The following is a 27755-nucleotide window of genomic DNA, read 5'->3' as shown; positions in this document are numbered from 1 at the left end:
CCAGACAACAAAGCTAGAAAAAAAAATTTCTATTTCTTAATTTTCTTTTTTTTTTTTTGCTTTAGGATAAAGTAGTATATTAGTTGTGTTGATATAAATTTATAAACAAAGCCCTACCAGCTGAATATCTCTTTCTCTAGTTCAGCAGCCAGAACTTTGATTTATAAGGAAGGAATAAGCTAAATAAATATTACAGTACTGAAGCTTGTACAGATGCTGCGGGGAAAGGGCCAAATTTTTTCCCGTGCCATTCTCTAATATGATGGAATCCTGGATCAGCTGGCCTTCTCTGTAGATTTGACAGTCTGAATTCCTAGGTATTGTCGGCATATGAAAGTTTCTGCTATGTTTGATTGAGCCTTCCTATCTGAATGGAATTCTTTTATTACTATACTACTATTTTATATTATTTTGTAAACCGCTTTGCTCTTATTTATAGTTTAAGCAGTATAGCAAGAATTTTAATAAAAACGTTTCTCTCCCTTAGAGATCCAATGTACTTGTCCCAAGCTTTCTTGAATTTAAATACAGTTTTAATCTCCACCACCTTTATTGGTTGCCGTTCCATGCATTCACCATGCTTTTCGTGAAAAGTATTTTCTGGGGTCACTTCTAGGTCTATCCCCTTTCACCTTCATTCTATGCCCCCTTATTCCAGAGTTTCCTTTCAATTGAGACTCACCTCATGTGTATTTATGCCATGTGTATTTATGCCATGCTCAAAAGATTCCTAGATAAAACCCTCACCTTCCAAGCAGCCAAGCTGAACCCATGGCTAGCCCAAATGATACTCGAGGCCCCCACCTATCTCGACTTCAGAAAATCACTCAAAACCTACCTTTTCAGCAAACAAGACCCTTAATCAACCCCTCAGATATTCTCAGGGCCCCTTGCTCGGCTCTTCCCCTCCTTCATGATAGCCCCTTTCTCCCCCTTCCTCTTCTACCCTCTCACTTCTTCATCTGCCAAGTTTGGCTAAATTTGTTGTAAATCCGATAAATTTGTTTTAAATTTTCCTTCTTCATCTGCCAAGTTTGGCTAAATTTGTTGTAAATCTTCCTCTTTCTTCTGCCAAGTTTGGCTAAATTTGTTGTAAATCCGATAAATTTGTTGTAAATCTACATGTCTATGCGGATCCTAATCTAATTAATGTAAACCGCCTAGAACTCGCTGGGTATGGCGGTATATAAGAATAAAATTATTATTATTATTATTTAAACATCTCTATCATATCTCCCCTCTCCTGCCTTTCCTCCAAAGTATTCATATTGAGATCTTTTTGTCTGTCTCTGTACACCCTATGGCATAGACCATTGACCATTTTAGTAGCCTTCCTCTAGACCGACTGCAATCAGTTTATATCTTTTTGGAGGTGCATTCTCCAGAATTGTATACAATATTCTAAATGAAATTTCAGCAGAGTCTTATACAGGGGCATCAATACCTCCTTTTTCCTATTTGACATACCTCATCCTACGCAACCTAGCATCCTTGTAGCTTTTGTTGTCACCTTTTCAATCTGTTTGGCCACCTTAACATCATCATATACTATCACACCCAAGTCATGCTCATGATGGTTATGTTAAAGCTCAATGCCTATTCGTATTCGGTATTTGTATTCAGCTAAATAGGACTATATATTATTCAGTACAAAATGGCATAATACTGTCCTCAACTAGAAGTCTGAAGTGAATTAATGGATACAAAAATTGGCGCATGCAACCATCCTGAATAGCAGTGGTAAAATATGTAGAAAATATTGTTTTGAAATAAATAAACAAATAAAAAAGCCTGAAATCTGGAAAACAGTATTAGTTCACAAAAGAAAACCAGTGGGAATGGCTTAAATGTCAACCAACCATTGAGATGTACAAATAGGAGAAATGTTCAAAAGGAATATTACTTACCACAGCAACTGGAAGGATAACCATAAATGCCAATCCATACACCAGCAAAACCTACAGCAGCATAAGAGGAGGAATAATTAGAGCTAATACAGATGTAAAGTGGAATAATCTGAACCATCTAAATAAAGAACCATAGATTTTTTTGTTTTGTTTTGTTTGTCTTATGGCTTTAATGGTCACAGAATGAGCCTAGAAGAAAAGGAACCAAAACAGAGGAAGATATCCTTTGGAATATTATGAAACAACACAGAGGAAAAAAAAAAGGCAAAATAACAAAGAAACCGCAACTAGTTAGTTATGACAAATTCAAAATATTAAAAAGACATAACAAAACATCTAGTCATGTGAAAAAATTAGGGCACTCCATGAAATATTTAGTTCTTTAAGAAATGTTCACATGTCGATGTCAAATCTTTATTTATCTCTGGAAAATAAAGTGATGTAATTGAAGATAAAACAAAACATTTCCTTGATTTACTCATGAAACAAAAGATATTCACAAAAATGTGTATTCTAACTGAGGAATAAATTAGGACACACCTACATATTATCCCACTTAAAGTGGTTCAAATCACACACAGGTGTAACACATCAGGTGAACATGATTAGAACATCGTTACTTAGCATTTTGAAGGCAGTTTGCCTTAAACCTCAGACATTTAGGCCCCGATTCTATAAAGGGCACCTAAGTCATGCCTAAAGTTAGGCATGCTTTAGGCGTCCACTCTAAGTACTTAATGAGCCAATTAAGGGTCTTAAGAAGTGATAATTGGTACTTAGGTGTCCAAAGGACTTAGATGCCGCCACAATTTCATGTTTAAAACGCACGCCTAACTCAATAGGCATGGGCGTGGAATGGGAGTGGTTTATACAATGACTCAATTTGGGCATCCTTTGATTCATTTACATAACACTGAGCAATCAAGGTCGTCCATATGATGCCTATATTGTAGATGAATGAAAACCAGTTAAGTTTGGGCTTCAAATAGAACCGAGTTCTATGGACGGAACTTAGGCACACTTTGGACGTTCTTAATGCAATCTGCTAAAGAGCTCTCTGGGATTTATTTTTGCTTTATTAAGCTCATAATACATTTAAAAAGGCACCACATAAATGGGGCACATCAAAACAGATATTGCAAGCAAAACCTTCTATTTTTGTGCTAGTTTTCTTGCTATAAAAGCTACCCCTTTTTTCTCAGCATTTAGCCCTGGGTCCCACAGCACTACTCGCATTTGCAGTCTCTGACCCATTTGGTTTTGCTGTTTTGGAGTTTTTTTTCCTTGTAACTTGCACTCAATGCTCTGTGTCTGACTGGATTCAGACAGAGGTTATTACAGCTGCAGGAAACCCTGTCCTTTTTTATATAAGAGGAGGAAGTCAAAGGGAGACCAGAGCCAACAAGAAGGGCAGGGGGGTCAAGGCAGGGAACTGGCACCACCAGCTTTGCCCTAAAAGCAGGTACCCAGCATACCTGATCCCCAAGCTCCATTGAAATAGCAGGCTAACTCAGAAGTACATCTAGGCCAAATAGAAATTTTCAATACAGATGAAGCCAGGAGCTGGATATGGCCATCCACTCGCCTGCTGGAGACAGAATATACTAGAAAGCCAGGGGTGTGCCTAACTATACCTACAGGCAATTCAGTGCTCTATCTCTGCCTGCTGGTAGATGGACATAACCCATTCATCTGGATTTGTCTGCTGCTGATGACTGGAAAGCCCTAGTATTGGCTTTTAAAGTCTTCCATAACATGGTTCAAGATATATGATGGAGAAACTTCCAAACTATATTCCTACACATTCTCTATGATCTCAGTGAGAGACGTTTATGTCTGCCCTCTGGATGATCTCTTCAATTGGAAACTGCTCGTAAGCAAGCTTACTCTCAGGTTATGACTAATTTGTGGGATCAAATTCCCTCTACTATTAGGTCATTAGATGGATTACTAGTTTTTCGGAAGGCTGTAAAAACTTTTTTCTAATTTTGATACTAGAACTTGAGATTTATATTTTATTATTTTTGTTGTTATATTGTAAATGTACTTTTTGTAACCAGATCTGGGCTTTTTGGTAGGATGAGCTAAAGAGGAGGAGTGTGTGGCATAGTGGTTAGAGCTACAGCCTCAATACTCTGAGGTTTTGGGTTCAAACCCCCACACTGCTCCTTGTGACCCTGGGCAAGTCACTTAATCCTCCACTGCCTCAGGTACATTAGATATACTGTGAGCCCATCACGACAGACAGGGAAAATGCTTGAGTACCTGATTGTAAATCGCTTAATATACCTTGTCCAAGAGTTATATCAAATCTCAGTCCCTTTCCCCTACATAATCTGCAATTGAGACAGACATGGGGGAAGCTACTGCTTGCCCTGGGAGCAGTAGTATGGAATGATGTTACTCTTTAGGGCTCTTGCCAGGTATTTGCGACCTGAATTGGCAATAGGGTGCTGGGCTAGATGGACCATTGGTCTGACCCAGTATGGCAATACTTAGGACACCACTGCACGTGGGAAGGGCTATGCAACTTTAAACTTGTTTGTGAGATCTGGGGAACCTGCTCTGTCCCAGCAATGTGCAGCACCATTCACTTCTGTGTCCCGACAGTCCTGCTTATTGATGAAAAAAAGATTACTGTATGTAATCTGTGATATCATAACCAGTGCAGATTACTCCATATATAAGACATTTTAAAATAAAGCCTCTTCCAGGATATTTACAGTAAAGTGTTTTCAAAATCAACCTTTCTAAATAAGGTCTGGCAAGGAATATTAAAGCCAAACTAATCATTCATCTCACAGCAAATGTCTCATTTCCTCAGCAATTGTTTAAAAAATAACTTGGGAACAGTTTAATGCCCATCACATCATTTTTATGATCAAAAACAAATTAAACCATTCCGAGGTCAATTTAAATGCTGTCAGAATCTATTTGTGTTGTAAATTTCTTGTAGTCAAGTATGAAGGAAAACGGGCACTCTCAGAGAGCTGACATTTTTACATCTAGTATTATTTTCTCCTGGATGGCATCATAGCTTTAATTTAATTTTTTTATGGAAGATAAAGTTGAATCGTAAGTATCTACTGGAACACCTTAGAACCATGTAGAGATTTTAATAGATATCACAAAAAAACGAATTGCTGAGCAGTATGAAACAGTGCATACAAGTCCTGTTCTCATTAGACTTACCAACATCGAATTTTCTTGATCCACAATCCAAGCTGGCAAGGCAATACCAAAACTTGTAGCTGCAGGCAACAAAACATTGAAGTTAAAAATAAGTAAACCCCCCCAAAGACATTCTTCTCAACATGCCAAAGACTAGATGGTGCTATGCTCACCATGTCTAGATGTCCATTTAAGAACAGATTTGTACAGTAAGTGAAATACACTTGGTAGGTTTTCCTTGCTGAACGATCAAACAAGCACCATACTGCAAAACCTGGCACACAAGAATGCTGATCTGCTCAGGATCAGGGCCCAGCAAATCCTTGCACAGAGTTCCTGAGCTATGCAAGGAAGCTTGAGCTTAGTCAACTGCTGTGCATACCACTTCTTGGTTCACGCCAGTACTATCGATCAATTAACAGTTTAAGAGTCAGCACTCTCCCCAACACCCCTCTCAAAAAAAAAAGTTGCAATAAAACAAAAGACAAAAAAAAAATGAAAATGGCAGTCAGGGCAATCTGCTTAATTACATATTAAGCAGTCTAAAATTTCTATGCACAACAGTGATGAAAGAGCAGGTGAAGCTGTCTGCCGATCAATTATATTATTCAGACAACAAAAGCTTTCTAGAAAAGTGTAATCAACTTAAATGACTAATCCTATCTAGTAGTAAAATATAACATTAAGACAAAATACCCTTTAGCATATTTGCTTTTTAACCAGCATCAGACTAAACTAAACTTTAGGTTTGTATACCGCACCTTCTCCGCAATTGTGGAGCTCGGCACGGTTTACAGGGCTGAGATAGAAAGGAACTCCAATGGAGGGTTATAGGGTTAAGTGTAAAGAAGAAATAGAGAGTTTTAGGATGCCAGAGAGGGGGGAAGTGCTACATTTTTGAGAAAAGCCAAGTTTTCAGATGTATACGGAAGAGTTGGAGGGAATTAGAATTTCGGAGTGGGGATGTAAGGTTGTTCCAGAGCTCAGTGATTCTAAAGGGGAGGGTTGTCCCTAGTTTTCCAGCATGGGATATACCTTTTATAGAAGGGAAGGATAGTTTTAATTTTGGGGAGGATCTGGTGGAATTAGAATTTGAGGAATTCCAAGATAGTGAAATAACGGAAGGAAGGATGCCGTGTAGAATGTTGAAAGTTAGGCAGGCACATTTGAAGTGGACCCTGGAGATTACTGGGAGCCAGTGATGCTTGGACAGGAGTGGTGAGACATGGTCAAATTTACTTTTTGCGAAAATAAGCTTAGCCGCGGCATTCTGAATCTGCTGAAGTCTATGGAGGCTTTTCTTAGTTAGGCTTAAGTGGATAGAGTTGCAATAGTCTAATCTGGAGAGGGCTGCTCCCTCCTCCTCAACCTTTATGCCCACCTTTCAAGGGTTCTATCCCTCTCCTCCTCTTAGGCTGGAAGGCCCTGCAGAGTACCGAGGTCTACATGTGCATGTGGATACACAGGGTCCTGTGTTGATTGCTCCCATCAGTGCTGCTGCCACCTTCATGCTTTGCATAAGTGGGGAGAGGGAGTGGAGTATAAGTGGATACAAGTTTGGGAATCAGTGAACTAAATTGTTGAATGTGGTCTGGCCCTCTAGGTTCCTTTGGAGTAAATCAGAACTGGCCTTTCCATATACTTTCATTTGCAACTATCTGGGGTTTTCACAACATCCTTCACAGCTATCATCTAACCCAGCCAACTACATCAACCATCATTGTCCAAGGACCACACCTTTCTTTGAAGCCTGATGTGCTTGCAAATCTTGGTCATAGTTCATTGCCACAAGCCCTGTCTGGTTTAGAAGATCTTATACACAGCATCATTACTGAGCTGCCACACGATGCCCGCAAGCAGTTTTAAAACAGCAAAAGAATGTCAGGATATCATAGATAATATCTGAACAGTACAATTAAACTGCTTGAATGATTCAACGTGTTCTTGAAAAAAAAAGTCTCCACAATGCAAATGGTCCTTATTAAATATATAGTTCTTTTCACCCTACAGAGGTAAAAGCAGTATCTTTATGGACAGTCATAACTCTTGTCAAATAAAAGATGTAGGACTCAAAAAAACTTTTTGCCTTTAATAAATTAAGATTGACAACTCTAACCCTTAGATTGCTTGGTCAGCCCCAGCACAAGAACCCAATCTGGTTCAATAAGAGCATCAAAAAGCCAGCAAGATTCAGATAATGTTGGTCAGACCACGATGATGTAATAATTAAAAATTGTAAGGTGCCATCGACTCATGTTCAAGTCCTATTGACTTGATGAATTACAGATCTAAAAAGAAATCAGTTTTGTGCTAATCACCTCCAGCATTATCCCCATGGTTGTTTTAAATATGTCCAGCTTTTTGATTGCAGGTTGCCTTCGTCTGGTTGCTTCAATCTTCCTAAACATGATGTCCTTCTCCAGTGATTGCCCTCTTGTGAAGGTGTGACCAAAACAAGACAGTCATAACTTCATAATTTGGGCCTCGAATGACATAGCTGGTGTAAGTCATTATTGTTTCTAAAAAACCCAAAGCACTATCAATTTAGCCATGTATTTCATCCATACAGAGGAAATTGACAGTAGTAAAAAGACACCTTAGTCTTCTAAAAAGTGTTAAGATGTTAACATGCAAATTAGGGTGCATTAACCATTACTACTAAAAGCTACCATAGTGGCATGACAGTATATGTGCTAATTCATATGCTGCTTTGTGTGCCCGATTCAGAGGGGGCAGTTAGAGAGGCGGAACCAAGTTCATTCCATTTGAACTGAAAGGCAGCATGACATCATCCTATGAACACAGTTTTTCCTTCAGGTATGAATGAGAATATTGAGTGGAATACTATCCTTTGATTTCCTTCCTGTGTTCGGGCGTTCATTGGATTCATTAGAGCTTTACGCTTTTGTTCTCACTTTGAAGTTTACTCATGAAAAGTTCCTGAAGGACTATTTCCGAAACTGAAGTTCAGTTGAACCGATTATGATCTTCTGAGCACCAGATTCTTTTGTTGAAAGCGTCTTTAGGAGGCCTTGCTTTTGCTGGCCTTCCTTGTGAGTTAAGTCTTTTTCATTGATTTTTTGGAAGTTATTCTGCTTTGTTGACTGTGTTAGTGTTTTACTGCAATAACTTTTTATATGATAATTTATCACTAAGTGTGTTTCCACTATTTATTTGAATTTCACTGCACACATGAAGACTCTATGACAGTGTGGTTTTTCGTTCACTTGACTTCTCACCAAATTATAATTATAAGTTATTTATTTGCAGTTTATACTACCCAGCTACAAAGCAGCACATTCTAGAACTATTGTTCATTATTATTATTGTGCTGTTCTAGCAAGTTTTGGCTTCTATTGTTTTGACAACTCATATGTTAGCAGCATATTGCATTGGGGGTTGGAAATAGGCAGGTCATGGATGAAGAACAGGTGTGAACTATACAGCGTGGCGATTGCACAGTAATTAACTCATGCTAAATTCCATTTGTGCAGCAGCACAAGCTGTGACCAAGTTCTAGGTAGATTAATGCATAAATCCATACATTAACTGTAGAGGATATGCTGGGCATGCCCCAAAATAGGAAATCCCAACAACCCCTGCTTCAGGGAATAGATAGTGTCAGAGCTGCAGATAACAGATAAAAATGCCATTGCCGACATTCCAAGAAGGTGGGGAAAGACCCATCTCCCAGAGAAAATACTTGGTTCCCAAATCTGCATCCAGAGTGCAGCCACACAGAGAAAGGGGACCCTGTCTGGCCCACTGGGAAAGCCGGGTCGTGAACGATCTCTAAGAAGGGTGATAGACCTCTAGCTCCGCCTATGGTAGATCTCCACCATTCCCATGCCTTCTTCAGAGGATGAAGAAGGGGCATCAAACGGGAACCTCTATCCCTGACTTGATGCTTCCCAGCAGGAACTCTCAGCCAGACTTATATGGTTCAATCAGCATAAGTCTCCAACTCCAGCTGAGTTTCAGTTGAGTCCACCATCAGGGAGGTTGAAGATATAAGTACTGAAATTACTTCTGATACAGTATGACCCCATCCCACGTGGGTTTCATTACCAACTGCTGGAACAATTCTCTTTGTAGAGAATCCAGGATCTCCCTACTTCTAGAAGACCCCACAATAGGGATATACCAATCAACATACGGCATGTTAAAATCACCTATTAGCAAGACTTCCCCTTTTTAAGAGATATTCTGAATGTCTACTATTAAATCTCTGTCCACTTCTTCCGTTTGTGAAGGAGGCCTATATATCATACCAATGTAAATATATGCATAATTCCCTCTTTCCAAATTGATCCACAGTGCCTCTTCCTTGCCCTGCAGATCCTGCAATTGTAGGACTTTAATATGATCTTTAACATATAACACTACCCTTTTCTTCCTACCCTGTCTTTCCTGAACAGATTATAGCCAGGTATAAGTACATCCCAGTCATGGTTCTCCGTGAACACAACTATACCAACTCATCTTCTTCCATCACAGTTTCTAGATTCAGAATCTTGATTCCCATACTCCGAATATTAGTATATACTGCTTTCAAGACATTGCCCCCTTTTTCCCATCCATGTAGAGCAGGGGTGTCCAATGTCGGTCCTCGAGGGCCGCAGTCCAGTCGGGTTTTCTGGATTTCCCCAATGAATATACATGAGATCTATTTGCATGCACTGCTTTCAATGCATATTCATTGAGGAAATCCTGAAAACCCGACTGGATTGCGGCCCTCGAGGACCGACATTGGACACCCCTGATGTAGAGGTATTCAGTGATTTACATACCTGAGGGCTTATACTCACCTGGGGGATTTCAATTTTATGGGCTCTTTCATACACAAAGAATCAAACTAGCTGGGAAGAAATGCTCCACAAAATAGCACTTGGTTGCTCTTCCATGAAGGTTCCCGACAAAACATTCAAAGGCAAAGAAATAACACTAAAACCACAGGTGTCAAACTCAAGGCCTGCCTGGCTGTTTTATGCGGCCGTGGTGTGATGCATGTTTTCATTGCCGTCCCTAGTGTTATTTTCTGGCTGGCTCCCTCCTCCTCACTGCCGCAGTGTACAAAAAGCAGCGTGGCGGTTCCTATGCGAGTACTGCGCCTGAACAGGAAGCCTTCTCCGACGTCGACGTCAGAGGTAATGCTTGCGGATGAGGCGCCGCTGCCTGCGATTGTGCATACTGTGGAAGTAAGGAGGGAGCTGTCCAGAAGATAATACCGGGGGCGGCAATGAAAACACGCATCGCACCACGGCCACATAAAATGGGCCAGAAGGTAAGACACCCGCCAGAGGGTATCTGGTTGAGGCACAGCATGGAGGGAGGGAGACAAAGGTGGGGGGAATGATTTTAATTTCAATTTAGTGATTGAATTGTGTCAATTTTGAGAATTTACATCTGCACTGTTCAGGAAGAAATGCATAGGTTTCTTTTTCTCTGGGGTTGTACTGCATGCAGAGTTTTGAATCTTAGGCTTTCATTTGTATACATTAGTACTTTAAGTTTTTGGTCCCTTATTTGCATAGGGGTTATAATTTTGTGGTTAACCATTATGTGTTAAGATTATATTGTGTGTATATATGGGAAAAATGGTTTTACAATTAGTACTATTATGGGGGTGGGGTCTGGCCCGCAACTTAGCCTGTATTTTGGATTTCGGCCCCTTAATATGAGTGAGTTCGACACCCCTGCTCTAAATGAAGATCAGACTTGTCTATGCACTCATTTTCTCAGTGGTCAATTTCAGATGTGAAAGCAAGACACTACAGAAAGAACACTGACTCATTTGAGCTTTGGTGTTGGGGAAGGATTTTAAGTCTATTCTGGAAGAGATCAAACCGGCTATGTCACTCGAAGCCCAAATGATGTTATCCTGTCTTATTTTGGTCACACTGTAAGAAGAGAAAAATCACTGAAGGAGGACATCATGTTCGGGAAGATCGAAGAGGACATCCTGCAATTAGATGGCTGAACATGTTGAAAACAACCATGGGGTGACACTGGAGGACCTTACCAAACTAGCACAAAACTGATTTCTTTTTACATCTGTAATTCATCAAGTCGTTAGGCACCATTGAACATAAGTCGATGGCACCTAACACAATATTGACTGGGTAAATGTAATATCAGGGCATGCTAGGGAGGTAAAATTCCTTAATGAAAATCAAGGACTGTTTTACGGAGCAGCTGGCTCGTGAACCAAGAGGCAGCAAAACAATTCTAGACCTAGTTCTAGTGGAGCGCATGATTTGGTGTGGGAGGCAATGGTGCTGAGGCTGCTTTATAGTAGTGATCATAACATGATCAGATTTGATATAATCCCTGGAGTAAGTTCAATACAATAGCATTTATATATAAAAAGAAACTATATATATACAGACATATATTCTAGCACCCGTTAATGTAACGGGCTAAAAGACTAGTATGTGTGTGTGTATATATATATATGTCTGTCTGTCTTTCTTTCTTTCTGTCTCTCTCTCTCTCTCTCTGGCCCCCTTTCTTTGTCTGTCTTTCTGTCTTTCCCTGCAACCTGTGCAGCAGCATTTCCCCCCACCGGTCCCCCTTCTCTTCCTGCGGTCTGGCCTTCTTCCTTTTTGTTCACCCCCCTATCCATCAGCACCTCTTTCCTGCTCCCCCTGACCAGCAGTAGGACTACCTTCCTTTTTCTTCCCCCCCCCCTCCTTCTTATCCCTATGATACACTTACCTTGCTCTGCCCCTGATCAGAGGTTCCCTCCGCCGACAGCCGCCTCAAGGCCCACCCAGTTGCACCCATTGGGAAAGTTCCCTCTGCCGCAACCCGTACAGTAAAGTGCGTAACTTTTCATCCAAGCTTTTTATTGTGTCATCAGCAAACTCAACTCGGGGAGGGTCTTTCCCTGTCAAATTCAACTACATTACTTTCTTCATAGCCATCACTTAGGTCTTTTGCTGAAGCAGAATCTGCAGCAAAGTAACTATCACAGCTCTGCATTTGTGTCTGCTGGTTTTCTTGTACTGTAGATTCCTATGGGGGAGCTACTTGAGTTTGTGCCTGCACAGGCACAGTGACATGGAAAGGTTGCAGTGGGGTAGCTATCACCTGTGGAAGCTGGGCTTGGTATGGTGTGGATGGATAGGTGGTGGGTTGTGAAGGCAAAAATTGCTGGCTTGCCGGATTTTGTTGCAGAAGATGTTGCTGAAGCAGACAATCACTATCCTCCTTGCACTCCGGGTCCCTTAGTCCCTTGCCGCCTCCCACTTCCCGCGGTCCTGACAAACCTCTTGCCTCTAGCAGCAGCCGCAGCACTCTAAAGACGCTGCTTCGTGGCCTTCTACTGCCCTGATTTGCTCTGCCGCGTGTCTGGGCAGTAGAAGGCCGCGAAGCAGCATGTTTAGAGTGCTGCGGCTGCTGCTAGAGGTGAGAGGTTTGTCAGGACCGCGGGAAGTGGGAGGCAGCAAGGGACTAAGGGTAGCGACCAGACCGCGTGAAGGGAGGGTCGGACGGGAGTTCGGGTGCGCCGGGGGGAAAGGGTGCGACGACGACAATCTGCCTTACACGGAAAGGATCGGGATTTAAGGAAACACATCTGCACAGCCAGCGACCGCTGTCTTTCCGCCTCTGCCGGCGGGGACTGCTGGGGCCTGGGTGTGGCGAGGAAGGGGGGGTCTTGTCTGAGCAGGCCCGACCGAATCCCGGGCCTGCTCTCCTTCCCATAAGTCAGCTGTGTAATTTTTTTTTTTTATTATTTGAAAGCCGCTGCCGCAGCCGGGGCCACGCATGCGCACTCGTGTTTCCGCGACAGATCAGGGAACACGACTTTTGAGTGCGCATGCGCGGCCTAGCATTTTATTATATTAGATATAAAGAAGCTTAGAGGAGCAGCTGCAAAGATCAAAAATTTTGATCAGGGATAGATGTTATTCAAAAATACCAACCTGGAAACCCAAACTAGATATATTCCATATATTAGAAAAGGAGGAAAGAATACCAAATGACAGCCAGCATGGTTGACAAGTGAGGTGAAGGAAGCTATTAGAGCTAAAAGAGAATCTTTCAGAAAGTGGAAGGAGGATCCAACTGAAAATAACAGCACAAAGAATGGCAAATCAAGTGCACTGATAAGGAGAGCAAAGAGACCTTGAAAAGAAGATTGTGGTGGAAGCAAAAACACACAGTATAAGCTTTTTTAGGTATATTAAAAGCAAGATGCCAGGAAAACAATCATAGTAGCATAGTAAATGATGGCAGATAAGGACCTGAATGGTCCATCCAGTCTGCCCATTAGGTATTCTCATTAAAATCAGTTGGACATCTAGACAACTGAGGGGTGAAGAGTGCTTTGCTTCAGTCTTCACCAAGGAACATGTAGGAGAGTTATTGGTGCCAGAAATAGTACTCAAAGCCGATGAGCAAGAGAAAGTGAAACAAATCTCTAACACTGGAAGATGTAATTGGGGCAATTTTAGAAAATGAACAGTAACAAATCGCCTGCGCCTGATGGGATATATCCGAGAGTACTGATAATTGAAAAATTAACTTGCAGACGGACAACAGGAAGGTGGCCAGCTTAACGCCAATTTTTATAAAGGGTTCCAGAGGTGATCTAGAAAATTAGACAGCGAGTTTGAGGTCAGTGCCAGGCAAAATGATAGACTATTATAAACAACAAAAATGACAGAGCATGCACAAGCATGGAATGAGGCAGAGCCAACATGGATTTAGTCAAAGGAAATCTTGCCTCATCAATCTACTACATTTCTTTGAAGGGATGAATGAACATGTGGATAAAGGTGAGCAAGATTTTCAAAAGGCATGTGATCAAGAACCTTATGAAAGATTTCTAAGGAAAACTAGAAAGTTATGGGATAGGAAGTATTTATTTATTTTCTCTACCATTTTCCCAGGAGAGCTCAGAGTGGATTACATTAATTTATTCAGGTACTCAAGCAATTTTCCCTGTCTGTCCTGGTGGACTCACAATCGATCTAATATACCCAGGGCAATGGGGGGGATTAAATGACTTGCCCAGGGTCACAAGGAGCAGCACGAGTTTGAGCCCACAACCCCAGGGTTGTGCACCACAGATTAAGAACTGGTTGAAAGATATAAAACAGAGTAAGGTAAGGTTAAATTGTCAATATTCTCAATGAAGAAGGGTAAATAGTGGGGCTCACTTCTCAAAGAACAAAGCAAAGAACTTAGCTTAGGCAGGGCTTCAATTATGTGCTGCAGGTGTAATGACTCTCCTGTTGTCTTTGCTGGGACCAGTGCTTTTTAACATATTTATCAATGATCTAAAGATAGAAATAACTACAGTAATGAGAATTAAATTTGCTGATGATACAAAGTTGATAAATTGGGAGACAAGGCTTCAAAATAGCAGATGACATTTAATAAACAATTACAAAGTGATGCATATGGGAAAGAGGAACCCAAACTATAGCTAGGATCCCAAGTATATAATATTGCAAAAGTCTAAAATACTTAAGATCAAGGATTGAACCAGCAGTCGAAAACCGAAGAAATCAAAATAGTGTTAATGGTACGAAGTTTCCATAAAGTGAAAAAACTTAACCTGAGAGTTAGTGTGATCTTCAAAAGTCAAGCTTCATTCCAAGATGACACCCAGGATTTTGATGGTAGAATTAATTGGGTGGTCTGACCCATTTAATCTCAAAGAGGTATTCGTGATCTTGTTATTAGGGTTTGCCAAAAAGAACTTAGTTTTATCTGAATTCAGTTTTAATTTAGATTGCGTAGTCCATTCTTCTACCTTAGTAAGGACAGATGAGATGAACTGTTCTCTCTTGAGTCAGTGAGGTTATGGGAATAATAATTGTAATGTCATCCGCGTATATATGATTTCAATTTTAAATTGGATAACATATTTCCCAATGATGCCATATAGACATTGAAAATGAAGGGGAGAGTGGGGAGCCCTGTGGAACTCCACAGGGAATACACCAAGCCTGGGAGAAAGTTCCTTCACTGTAAACCCGTAAACCAATTTAGTACCTGTCCGGAAATGCCAATGGAATCAAGACATCTAAGCAAAGGCACTGCTCAGTTCGAACTGCAGTACCAATGCGTTTTTCCCAGGGAAAACAAATGGAAAAGATGATCAGTCATGGAAGCTAAAATTGTTTCAGTACTATGATTTGTACGAAAACCAGACTGAAAGTCATGGAGGATGTTGAACTTCTCTAAGTATTTCATGAGATCGATGCTAACCAGTCCTTCCATTAGTTTAAGAAAAAAATGGTATGTTGGCAATAGGTCTGTAGTTGGCAGTCAAGGAAACAGACTCCTTAGAATTTTTTAATAAGAGTCACAAGGATATGACCAAGTTCCGCCGGAAATTTGCCAGTACACATGCATAACGAAACCCAATTAAAGAGTTCAGCCTTGAAGGAGATAGGACAGTTATCCAATAGGCAATTGGATTTTACATATTTTGAATATAGCTTGAGGAACCGGTTCCAATCTGGATTTTCAAAATGATTCTAGATCATATCAACAGCTGAACTTTTTCCCAAAGGAATTAGAGTGATTGGTAAATCTGGGTTTGAACCTACAAGAGACTATTTCAAATTATGAATTTTTATAGCAAAATAATCAGCTAAATTCATAGCAGAAGGTGGAAAATCTGTATTAGAACGTTTATGTAAATCAATATCAAACAAAGAGTTGACTAAATAGTAAAGAACTTTTCAGAATAAAGTAGGAGAATTAATTTTTTGAGAGTAATGTTTGCAATGCTTTTCTTTAACCTTTAGTCGCCAAATAAGTCTGTCCTCATCTTTCCCTGATTTACACCATATTCTTTCCAATTTACATAAATTCTTGCTTTAAAACCATTAAATCAGTACCATACCAGCTGTCTGATAAACGTCGTCTTTTCCTGTGTTCTTTCAGAGGTGCAATATCGTTTAAGACCTGATTGCTAAAGTTTTTCCATTCTAAAATGAAATGTGGATCAAAAACCATTAGATATTAAGCTATAATGCGTCCAAAATTCTACTGGGTTTAGTTGTCCTATTGTGCAAATAGTTTTCTCTTTGAAATTGTTCCTTGGTTTTGCTTTAAATTGTCTTTTAATCCAGCATAATTCAAAATTACATAAAAAAATGGTCCAACCAAGGAGTATTGATCCAAGTTTCACCTTTAAAACTTACAATGGGAGTAATTGAAACATTAGAAAGAAATGTGATCAAATCTAAGTGAACATAAGAACTGCTATCTCCGGATCAGACCTTCGGTCCATCAAGTCCAGCGATCCGCACACGCGTAATTTTAGTCACCCATATCCCTCTATGCCTCTCGTAAGGAGATGTGCATCTAGTTTGCTTTTAAAATGGAAATTATAAAAGGTTTAATAAAATATGGGAGCCATTAGCATTGTTTTGTAATGAATAAACACCATTTGTTTAACATAAGTTAGTAAGGGAGGGGAAGGGGGAGGGATTCTATAATTGAAGAAAAAGCTTAAAAGTACCGTATTTTCACGCATATAACGCGCGCGTTATACGTGTTTTTACAAACCGTGCATAACCTTGCGCGGTATATGCGTGAGCGCGTTGTACAAATTTTTTTTTACATAGTTCCCCCCCCCCCCCGACGTCCGATTCACCCTCACCGCAGGACCGCTCGCACCCCCACCCCGAAGGACCGCTCGCACGCACCCGCACCCCGAAGGACCGCTCGCACGCACTCCCACCTGCACCCGCACCCCCACCCTGAAGGACCGCTCGCACCCCCACAGCCTCCCGACCCCCCTCCCATCATGTAAAAGCTCCTACCGGTGTCCTGCTGCTTCCTCTTGGCGGTCTCGACACCCGACACGATCGGGGCAAGAGGGAGCTCAAGCCCTCTTGCCCCCCCCAACTCCCCGACACGATCGGGGCAAAAGGGAGCCCAAGCCCTCTTGCCCCGCCAACTCCCCAACTCCCCGACAATATCGGGCCAGGAGGGAGCCCAAGTCCTCCTGGCCCTGGCGACCCCCCCCATTAGTTGTTCGGGCCAGGAGGGAGCCCAAACCCTCCTGGCCACGGCGACCCCCTACCCCCACCCCGCACTACATTACGGGCAGGAGGGATCCCAGGCCCTCCTGCCCTCGACGCAAACCCCCCTCCCCCCAACGACCGCCTCCCCAGCCAACCCGCGACCCTCCTGGCCGACCCCCACGACACCCCCACCCCCCTTCCCCGTACCTTTGTGTAGTTGGCCGGACAGACGGGAGTCAAACTCGCCTGTCCGGCAGGCAGCCAACGACAGAATGAGGCCGGATTGGCCCATCCGTCACAAAGCTCCGCCTACTGGTGGGGCCTAAGGCGCTTGGGCCTATCAGAATAGGCCCGGAAGCCTTAAGTCCCACCTGGGGGCGGGGCCTGAGGCACATGGGCCCAACCCGACCATGTGCCCAAGACCCCGCCCCCAGGAGGGACCTAAGGCTCCCGGGCCTATTCTGATTGGCCTAGGCGCCTTAGGCCCCACCAGAAGGCGGAGCTTTGGGACGGATGGGCCAATCCGGCCTCATTCCGTTGTTGGCTGCCTGCCGGACAGGCGGGTTTGGCTCCCATCTGTCTGGCCAACTACACAAAGGTACGGGGAAGGGGGGTGGGGGTGTCGTGGGGGTCGGCCAGGGGGGTCGCGGGTCGGCTGGGGGGGCGGTCGGCGGTGCTTGGGGGGGCGGTCGTTGGGGGGAGGGGGGTTTGCGTCGAGGGCAGAAGGGCCTGGGATCCCTCCTGCCCGTAATGTAGTGCGGGGTGGGGGTAGGGGGAGTTGGGGAGTCGGCGGGGCAAGAGGGCTTGGGCTCCCTTTTGCCCCGATCGTGTCGGACAGTCGGGGGGGCAAGAGGGCTTGAGCTCCCTCTTGCACCGATCGCGTCGGGGGTGCCGCGGTTGGCTGGGGCAAGAGGGCTTGAGCTCCCTCTTACCCCGATCGTGTCGGGGAGTCGGGACCGCCAAGAGGAAGCAGCAGGACACCGGTAGGAGCTTCTACATGATGGGGGGGGTCGGGAGGCTGTGGGGGTGCGAGCAGTCCTTCAGGGTGGGGGTGCGGGTGGGAGTACGTGCGAGCGGTCCTTCGGGGTGGGGGTGCATCAGGCTTTCAGGGTGGGAACAGGACTTCAAGGGGGAGAGGATAGTCAGGGCGGGCGAAAGGAGAGTCGGGGTGGGCGAAAGGAGAGTCAGGCAGCATGCGCGGTATACGGGTGTGTGCGGTATATAAAAATTTCTGTACATAAATTTGTGTTTTTCACGCGCTATACCCGTGTGCGCGTTTTACACGGGTGCGCGTTATCTACGTGAAAATACGGTAATAAGGAAAAAGGTTAAATGAATTAAGATAAAGAGTATTGAAAGAGAGGGTGGGGGAGGGGTATATATATATATATATACACAATTGTTATTATCTTGATGGATTTATCAAGTGTTGTTGTTGAACCTATGTATCATTTTTTATTGTACACTTGTTGAATGATTAAAAATGAATAAAGAATTTAAAAAAAATACCAAAAACCTAGAAGTGGTGACATTTCTGATGGGTTTTAGTTGGAGGTGGTTTGGAAAAACGCAATGATGTAATTAATGGAAAGTAGATCAGTTACATTGGAATTATCTTCCTATTCGAGGTGTAAATTAACATCACCAGCTAAAAAACTGTAGGCACCAGCTACAGAGTTTACAAGAAGGAATTCATAGAATTCCTCTTTTGCTAGCTGCCATTTGTTAGGGGCAATATAGAATATCGTGACTATCAAATTATCTTTTACAATCCTCTTTAGTTATTTTACAAACTGAGAATTTCCATATCATTGGTTAATTTGCAATCTAACACTTGAATCTCAAAATGATCTCACAGAATTACTGCTAAGCCACCTCCTCTTTTTGAGTTTGATAAAGGGATAATTTTATAATCTGGAGGTAATAAATCACCTATGATATTATCCTGATCAAAGATTAGCCAAGTTTCAGTTAAAAGTAATATGTCCAGGTGGGTTTCTTCCAGCCAGTCTTTGACCAATTGTGCATTATTCCTGATCAAATGAATGTTCGGGTATGCTCCAGAAAGATTGTAATGTTCTAAAGGAGTCAAAGGCTCTGAATGTCCTATGTTCTTTAGGAATCGTTGTCTTTTGTGCGTTGGTCTTAAGGAATGGCAGGAGTTAACCACAGGGATTGGAAAAGGACCTGTTTCCATGCAAACATGAAGGAAATGAGAGGAGCGAGAAGATTTTTCAGATCTAGTGATTCTGTCCCATGTAAGATTCAAATGCTAAAGCTCTCGAACCCCAATTTCTCGTACCTAGCAAGTAGAGAAGGAGAAAGGCTAAAAACATTCCTGTGAAATCGGCCAGGTGAGCCCGAACAGGTGGCTGCACATTGGAGCTGAAGCTCTTTAAAGGGCTGAAGAAGGTGGATCTGAAGCAGAAAGGGACTGGGCTTCCTGAAGAAAATTCAATTTTGGAGCTGCTCTTTTTCTAGGTGTAGTGAGGGGGTGACTGGCCTCCCTTTCCCTCACTGTGCTTGGCAAACAGGCAGCGCGCTGAAACAGGCAGCAAGCTGAAACAAGGCCCTTTAAGGGCTGAGATGGATGGCTCGAGAAAGAAGGGGGCGGGGCTTTTACAGTGTTACTAGTGTATGCAGGAATGCATAGTGCTAATAAATATTCAGGGACAATATCTCTCTATGTTAGCTTATCTTAAGAATCGATGCTATTGGTTACAGCAGTGGGCTAAGAACTAAGGAATACAGGGTTAAATTCCACTCCTGGTCTTTGTGATCTTAGTAATCCTCCCAATGCCTCATGTTTAGATTATAAGCTCCCCTGTAGCAGCTCTGCCAGCCAGCTGGCTCCACCAAGCTGAAGCCCATAGGCTAGTGCTTGGCATCATGGGGAGGGTGCGGGGTGAGGTGAGATGTCTTCCACATGGACTGAACCCTGCAAATTAATACTGGCCTCATGACTTTACTTTAGGGTTGCAGGTCATGCACTACAACAGTGGTCTCAAACATCTAACCCTTTGCAGAGCCACATTCTGGATTTGGAGGGCCTCAGAAAAAAACATTTAATGTCTTATTAAAGAAATGACAATTTTGCTTGAGGTAAAACTCTTTATAGTTTAAAATCTTTCCTTTTGGCTAAGTTTTAATAATATTGTAATTTATAGCTAAAGAGACATATGATCAAAAAATCGATGGACTGCATTTAGAAGAGCTGAAGGGAGCTTCCCAAAAGATCCACTATCTGGACGTACTGGATGGATCGTGCCCAGCGCCGGCGCCAATGGTCATTGCGGTCCTCTTCGCCGCCTCCGCTTGACTCCTGCGCACCCGGCTCCGAAATCCCAACATCTCCAAAGTTTCCTGCCGGTGTCGCTGTGGGGAGTGCAACAACAGCGTGGCAGAGGATTCCCTGTCGGCGCCTGCGGCGCCGGCGCACACCGGGATCGACGCCAAGTGACTTTTCAGCAGAGGAGAAACTCTAACAGTCACTGCAGGCCTCGTCTTATGCAGTCTCCTTGGAACGGCCATTCGGGGAGGCGGCTGGAGCGCAGGCAGTGTGTCGTGTGGAGGATTGCATGGGGGAGACCACCGCAGAGGAGGAGATGTAGGCATCCTGGGACTATCAGCCAGGCCTCTTCCCTGGAGAGGTCTTTTATATGAAATCATCACCATTCCTCCAGAACTGACTTGCTCTACTTCATCACCGAAACCGAAACCGTGGATTGTAGACATTGTTTTATTTTTCTTTTTTTCCAGTTTATGAATTTTTCTTAATCTTATTCATTATTTCTGTTTTTGTCCTATTTCTATCATTTATATTTCTCTAGAATTCTTTTGTACAACGATTCCTCCTTTTGCATCTATTCCATTCTCTCCTCTACCTTCCAAATTACTAAGTTTAATACAATCTTGTTAGAATGCTTATTTTCTTATTTTACCTCTATCTCTACTTTTCATTTCTTTATTATTCTCTAGGTACTTTAGTTAGATTGTGAGCCTTCGGGACAGTAAGGGAATTTTTAAGTACCTTTCTTACTTATAATTTAATGTATATTTTCTGTAAACTGCTTAGAACCTAACGGATGTAGCGGTATATAAGAAATAAATTACATTACATTACAATTACATTACATTTTCCCTAAAATATGTGCAGAAAAATGAACAATGCAAAAAGCATGTAAACTAGAGGTTGAATGCAACTAGAGAAAGAAAGCTAATTGCAAACATTCTGTGTCAAATACCTTGTGGTCCATCGGGGTTACCATATTCTTCCCAATTGTACTTAGAATCCTCATTTGTCAAACTAAGGAATAAAAACAACACTAATTTTCAATTAAGCAGGACAAACAAATTATACATGTTTTAAACATCCGTGAAAAAATAAATGTTTAAGACAGTAAGCCCTGTGATTTGGGAGCAAATATAGCATGCTGCCTGGTGAAACATCTGTGCTAGATTCCCAAACCTGGCTTGATCTACTTATCACCAAAGAAATGGATCAGATTTCTTTGACACAGTCTTCCTCTGGTAAAAAACATAAGGCTCTGGATCCTGCACCTGGATTATAAATATGTCATTATTATTACCTTTAGTAAACTTTCTCCACTAAGGTTCTCCACCTAAGCCAAATGGACCTGTAATTTCCAATTCTTTCTAATTTTATTAAGGAGGACAAATCTTAGAAATGCACTGAAGACATGACCTCACCCTACACCCCCAAGCCCCCCCCAGATCTCCCCCTGCCCCCACCAGGTACCTATTTCTCGCAGGCCAGACAGAGAGATGCTAACTCCCTCCAGCCAGCAGGCCCGCCTCTACTGAATGGTGGGTCTTCCACTTCCTGGTGCATCCTAGGATGCACAAGGGAGGGGCCTAAGGCCTTGATTGGTCCAGGTGCCTAAGGCCCCTCCCATAGGAGGCGCTTGGGCTAACTGGAACCTTAGGCCTTCCTGAGCGCATTCTGGGATGCACTGGGAGTGGCCTAAGACTATCAAACACCTCACTGGCTCGGGTTCAATTACAGGATGGCAAAAGGGTCTTCAAAGCTTATAAATATACATAATAATTGTATATGTCCAGCTTTGGCTCATCTGATTGCCTCCTTATACAAGTGTAGCTTATTAGCTTACTGCTGTGTTGCTTACTGTCACTTTTCAAAAAAAGACTGAAAAGCAGCAAATATTTTCTTTTTTACTTATCCTTTTTATGCAGTGTCTTTAGCATGCCCCGACGGGACCCGTTTCTCCGACAAAGGCTGTTTCAAGGGTTCATAAAGGTGCTCTTTGTCGGCATCCTTACTCATTTGGGGCTAGAGTTAATCTGAAAAGTGACAGTAAGCAACACAGCAGTAAACTAATAAGCTACACTTGTATAAGGAGGCAATCAGATGAGCCAAAGCTGAACATTTACAATTATTATGTATATTTATAAGCTTTGAAGACCCTTTTGCCATCCTGTGATTGAACCCGAGCCAGTGAGATGTTTGATAGTTGTGGTTGTTCCAGTTTGCCTCATTCTTTCATCTTTTACATCGTTTTAGTGGCCTAAGGCTCCAATTGGCCAGATCCCTTCGGGCTCTCCATTATGCGGAGGTGGGTCTGCCGGCGGAAGGAAGTAAGCATCCTTCTGGCCAGCCTGCAAGAAATAGGTATGGGAGTTGAGGGTCTGGGTGGACATGTCTTCAGGGGGAGTTCAGATAGGAGAGGGGGCATCCCTCCTGCTGATGATTTTCGGGGGTGGGGGGTGCTGGCAGGAGGGAGTGGGATTCCTTCCTGCTGGGGACATTCAGGAGAAGGGAGCGCGTGCTGGCAGGAGGGACTAGGCATCCCTTCTGCCAGCCGACTCGCAGCTTTGGAGGGGGAGTGAGTTCCTGCAATGGCTGCTGAGCTGATTAAGGCAGGCAAAGTCTCTTGCCGCGATCAGCTCAGTGGCAATGTAATTTTCTAACCAGCGCCTGTGACATGGTCAGCTAGGAATCGGGGTGGTTAGGTGGGGTTAGGCATCAGACAGACGTGATTCTATATAGGACCCCGGTGTATGATTCTTAGCAGCCACTTAGGCAGCTCCTTACTCTCTGAATCCTGCATATCATAAGATGGTTTAGGTAGGCTGGCGTGAGCTTCGACGTCAGCTCCAGTAGTTGGAACCTAAGGACAATACTTCTGCCTATGTCCCAGAAATGTCAACGAAAGAAAATGTAATCATGAATTAATAATGCGTGCGACTGTTGGGCAGACTGGATGGACCTTTCAGGTCTTTATCTGCCATCGTTTATTGTGTTACTGTGAACCCTTCCCTTACAGGATCTTACCGCATGTAAGTTTTAAATGGATGCCTAACAGGGGTCTGTAGGGATCAGACAGTAGTGCTCACACTTGGAATTGCTAGGCTAAAAGATGCTGGGAACCAATATGTGGAAAGTGATGAGGAGAAAGCAAATGTGCTAAACAAATACTTCTGTTCTGTGTTCACAGATGAAAATCCTGGAGAAGGACCGAGATTGTCTAGAAAGTTACACGAGAAAATGGAGTAGATTCTGCGCCGTTCACGGAGGAGGCTGTTTATGAGCAACTTGAAAAACTGAAGGTGGACAAAGCGATGGGACCAGACGGGATCCATCCCAGGATACTAAGGGAGCTCAGAGAGGTTCTGGCGAGTCCTATTAAAGACTTGTTCAACAAATCTCTGGAGACGGGAGTGATTCCTGGGGATTGGAGGAGAGCGGATGTGGTCCCTATTCATAAAAGTGGTCACAGGGATGAAGCAGGAAACTACAGGCCGGTGAGCCTCACTTCAGTTGTTGGAAAAATAATGGAAGTGTTGCTGAAAGAAAGGATAGTGTACTTCCTTGAATCTAATGGGTTACAGGATCCGAGGCAACATGGCTTTACAAAAGGTAAATCGTGCCAAACAAACCTGATTGAATTTTTTGATTGGGTGACCAGAGAGCTGGATCGAGGACATATGTTAGATGTAATTTACTTGGATTTCAGCAACGCCTTTGATACATTTCCTCATAGGAGGCTGTTGAACAAACTTGAAGGGCTGAAGTTAGGACCCAAAGTGGTGAACTGGGTCAGAAACTGGCTGTTGGACAGACGCCAGAGGGTGGTGGTTAATGGAAGTCGCTCGAAGGAAGGAAAGGTGAGTAGTAGAGTCCCTTAGGGATCGGTGCTGGGGCCAATCCTGTTCAATAGGTTTGTGAGTGACATTGCTGAAGGGTTAGAAGGAAAAGTGTACCTTTTTGCAGATGATACCAAGATTTGTAACAGAGTAGACACCGAAGAGGGAGTGGAAAATATGAAAAAGGATCTGCAAAAGTTAGAGGAATGGTCTAATGCCTGGCAACTAAAATTCAATGCAAAGAAATGCAGAGTAATGCATTTGGGGATTAATAATAGGAAGGAACCGTATATGCTGGGAGGAGAGAAGCTGATATGCATGAATGGGGAGAGGGACCTTGGGGTGATAGTGTCTGAGGATCTAAAGGTGAAAAAACAGTGTGACAAGGCAGTGGCTTGCTTCCAGAAGGATGCTGGGCTATATAAAGAGATGCGTAGTCAGTAGAAGGAAGAAGGTGTTGATGCCCCTGTACAGGTCATTGGTAAGGCCCCACTTGAAGTATTGTGTTCAGTTTTGGAGACCGTATCTGGCGAAAGACGTAAGAAGACTTGAGGCGGTCCAGAGGAGGGCGACGAAAATGATAGGAGGCTTGCGCCAGAAGACGTATGAGGAGAGACTGGAAGCCCTGAATATGTATACCCTAGAGGAAAGGAGAGACAGGGGAGATATGATTCAGAAGTTCAAATACTTGAAGGGTATTAACGTAGAACAAAATCTTTTCCAGAGAAAGGAAAATTTAAAACCAGAGGACATAATTTGAGGTTGAGGGGTGGTAGATTCAGGGGCAATGTTAGGAAATTCTACTTTACGGAGAGGGTGGTGGATGCCTGGAATGCGCTCACGAGAGAGGTGGTGGAGAGTAAAACTGTGACTGAGTTCAAAGAAGCGTGGGATGAACACAGAAGATTTAGAATCAGAAAATAATATTAAATATTGAACTAGGCCAGTACTGGGCAGACTTGCACGGTCTGTGTATGGTCGTTTGGTGGAGGATGAGCTGGGGAGGGCTTCAATGGCTGGGAGGGTGTAGACGGGTTGGAGCGAGCTTTGACGGAGACTTCAGCAGTTGGAACCCAAGCACAGTACCGGGTAGAGCTTTGGGTTCTTGCCCAGAAATAGCTAAGAAGAAAAAATGAAAAAATTTAAATTGAATCAGGTTGGGCAGACTGGATGGACCATTCGGGTCTTTATCTGCCGTCATTTACTATGTTACTATGTCATCAGATCTGCAAGAATCGGAGATAAATAGGTCACAGAAAATAAAGACTAGTAAGGTGCTAAAGTGAAATTTGGAAAAAGTTTGGAGGTGAGAAAAAAACAGCTGAGACACGGTTTCCTTTTCAACCTTGCCACCACTGCTCAAAAACAGTACCGGGAAAGATGGTAGAGGCGCTGATAAAGGACCGCATCATTGAGCACCTTGACGGACACAATCTGATGAGGACCAGCCAGCATGGCTTCAGCAGAGGAAAATCTTGCTTGACGAACTTGCTGCACTTCTTCGAGAGAGTAAACAGATGGATAGACAAGGGTGACCCGGTCAGCATTGTATATCTGGATTTTCAGAAGACTTTCAACAAGGTTCCGTATGAACAACTACTTTTAAAAATTGCGAGCCATGGAATAGAGGGTGAAATACTCACGTGGATTAAAAATTGGCTGGCGGATAGGAAAGAGTGGGAGTAAATGGACAATACTCGGACTGGAAAAGCATCAGTGGAGTGCCGCAGGGTTCAGTGCTTGGACCCGTGCTCTTCAACATATTTATAAACGATCTGGAAATTGGTACGAGTGAGGTGATTAAATTTGCAGACAATACAAAGTTATTCAGAGCAGTGAAGACGCAGGAGGATTACGAACATCTGCAACATGACAAACACACTCGAGAAATGGGCTGCAACATGGCAGATGAGGTTCAACGTGGATAAGTGTAAAATGATGCATGTCGGTAACAAAAATCTTATACACGAATATAGGAAGTCCGGGGCGGTACTTGGAGAGACTTCTCTGGGAAAGTGACTTGGGAGTACTGATTGACAAGTCAATGAAGCCATCCGCGCAATGCTTGGCAGCGGCGAAAAGGGCAAAAAGAATCCTAGGAATGATTAAGAAGGGGATCACGAACAGATCGGAGAAGGTTATCATGCCGCTGAACTGGACCATGGTGTGCCGTCACCTGGAATACTGCGTCCAGCACTGGTTGCCGTACATGAAGAAGGATACGGTACTACTCGAAAGGGTCCAGAGAAGAATGACTAAAATGGTAAGGGGCTGGAGGAGTTGCCATACAGTGAGAGATTAGAGAAACTGGGCCTCGTCTCCCTTGAAAAGAGGAGACAGAGGGGACGTGATAGAAACATTCAAGATACTGAAGGGAATAGACTTAGTAGAGAAAGACAGGTTGTTCACCCTCTCCAAGGTAGAGAGAACGAGAGGGCACTCTCTAAAGTTAAAAGGGGATAGATTCCATACAAACGTAAGGAAGTTCTTCTTCACCCAGAGAGTGGTGGAAAACTGGAACGCTATTCCGGAGGCTGTTTATAGGGGAAACAGCCTCCAGGGATTTAAGACAAAGTTGGACGGGTTCCTGTTGAACCAGAACGTATGCAGGTAGGGCTGGTCTCTGACCTGGAGGGGTCACAGCGGGAGTGGACTGCTGGGCACGATGGACCACTGGTCTGACCCAGCAGCGGCAAATTCTTATGTTCTTACTACATTTCTCTAGCTGAAGTGCCAGGCTTTTTAATAAACAGTCAACAATATCAGATATGGTAAATACTTTTCTAAATTCTTGTACAGTCTGAAACAGTGTTACTTACGCTTCATAGGCCTTGGCAATTCTCATGAACGTAACTTCATCGCCTCCTTTATCAGGGTGGAATTTCAGAGAAAGTAGACGATATTGCTTTTTAATTTCTGAAACAGTTGCGCCCTTAAAAGAAAAAGTATTGTTTTAACTGTCTCAAATACACCATAAAAGAGAAGAGTTTTCAAGAGAGAAAACAAAATGTTTCTGTATATATCAAAAAAGCTCAAACTATGCCATGTGTCATCTTGCTAAAAAAAATAATTAAAAAAAGCCTTTGGGTTCGTGAATGTGATATATTTCTCGATACTAGAAAAGAAAGAGGGTGTGACCCTAAGTCAACATTTTTGGCAGCTGTTAAATTAACATCTGGAATGTGAAACTTGATCATGAAGCACTAGTTTTATTCATTTTGACAGTAGAATGAGCAGTGGGTTAATCCTACCTTAATGAAAAGCTAGAAGGCTATAAGATTTGCTGGAAAGGAATTTGTTTATTTATTTCGAGTTCTCAAAAAACATGACAAGAAGCAATACATAACAGTGATTTAACCAGTTCCCCTTCCTCCCCAACAACTATTAATGTCAACAAGTTAAGTTGTACAGTAACTCTTCAGTACAAGGCCAAGTCAATGCAATCCCAAGAACTCCCCACCCCTGGAGATTGGTAGACATGTGAAAGGTAAGTTAAACATTACTCAGTGGAACTCTATCTATTTTGTTGGAAAGGAATTTGAAGGCTATGACTACA

General features: G+C 43.0%; 1 protein-coding gene across 1 annotated transcript in view; it reads right to left on the bottom strand.

Moving 5' to 3' along the window:
• LOC117357612 (translocation protein SEC63 homolog) overlaps nt 1-27755 on the bottom strand; it is a 186755-nt gene that overhangs the window by 128017 nt on the left and 30983 nt on the right. The window contains exons 4-7 of the mRNA XM_033938447.1: nt 27019-27131; nt 21319-21380; nt 5100-5158; nt 1908-1958 (exon numbers count right to left, since the gene is read on the bottom strand). Coding sequence (XP_033794338.1) covers nt 1908-1958; nt 5100-5158; nt 21319-21380; nt 27019-27131 — 285 coding nt within the window. The remainder of the gene's footprint in view (nt 1-1907; nt 1959-5099; nt 5159-21318; nt 21381-27018; nt 27132-27755) is intronic.

This window comes from Geotrypetes seraphini, chromosome 3 (genome assembly GCF_902459505.1).
Source record: "Geotrypetes seraphini chromosome 3, aGeoSer1.1, whole genome shotgun sequence".
In the NCBI taxonomy this organism is placed as follows: Eukaryota; Metazoa; Chordata; class Amphibia; order Gymnophiona; family Dermophiidae; genus Geotrypetes; species Geotrypetes seraphini.
The sequence above is the reverse complement of the archived record's forward strand: the minus strand, read 5'-3'. Positions and strand labels throughout refer to the sequence as shown.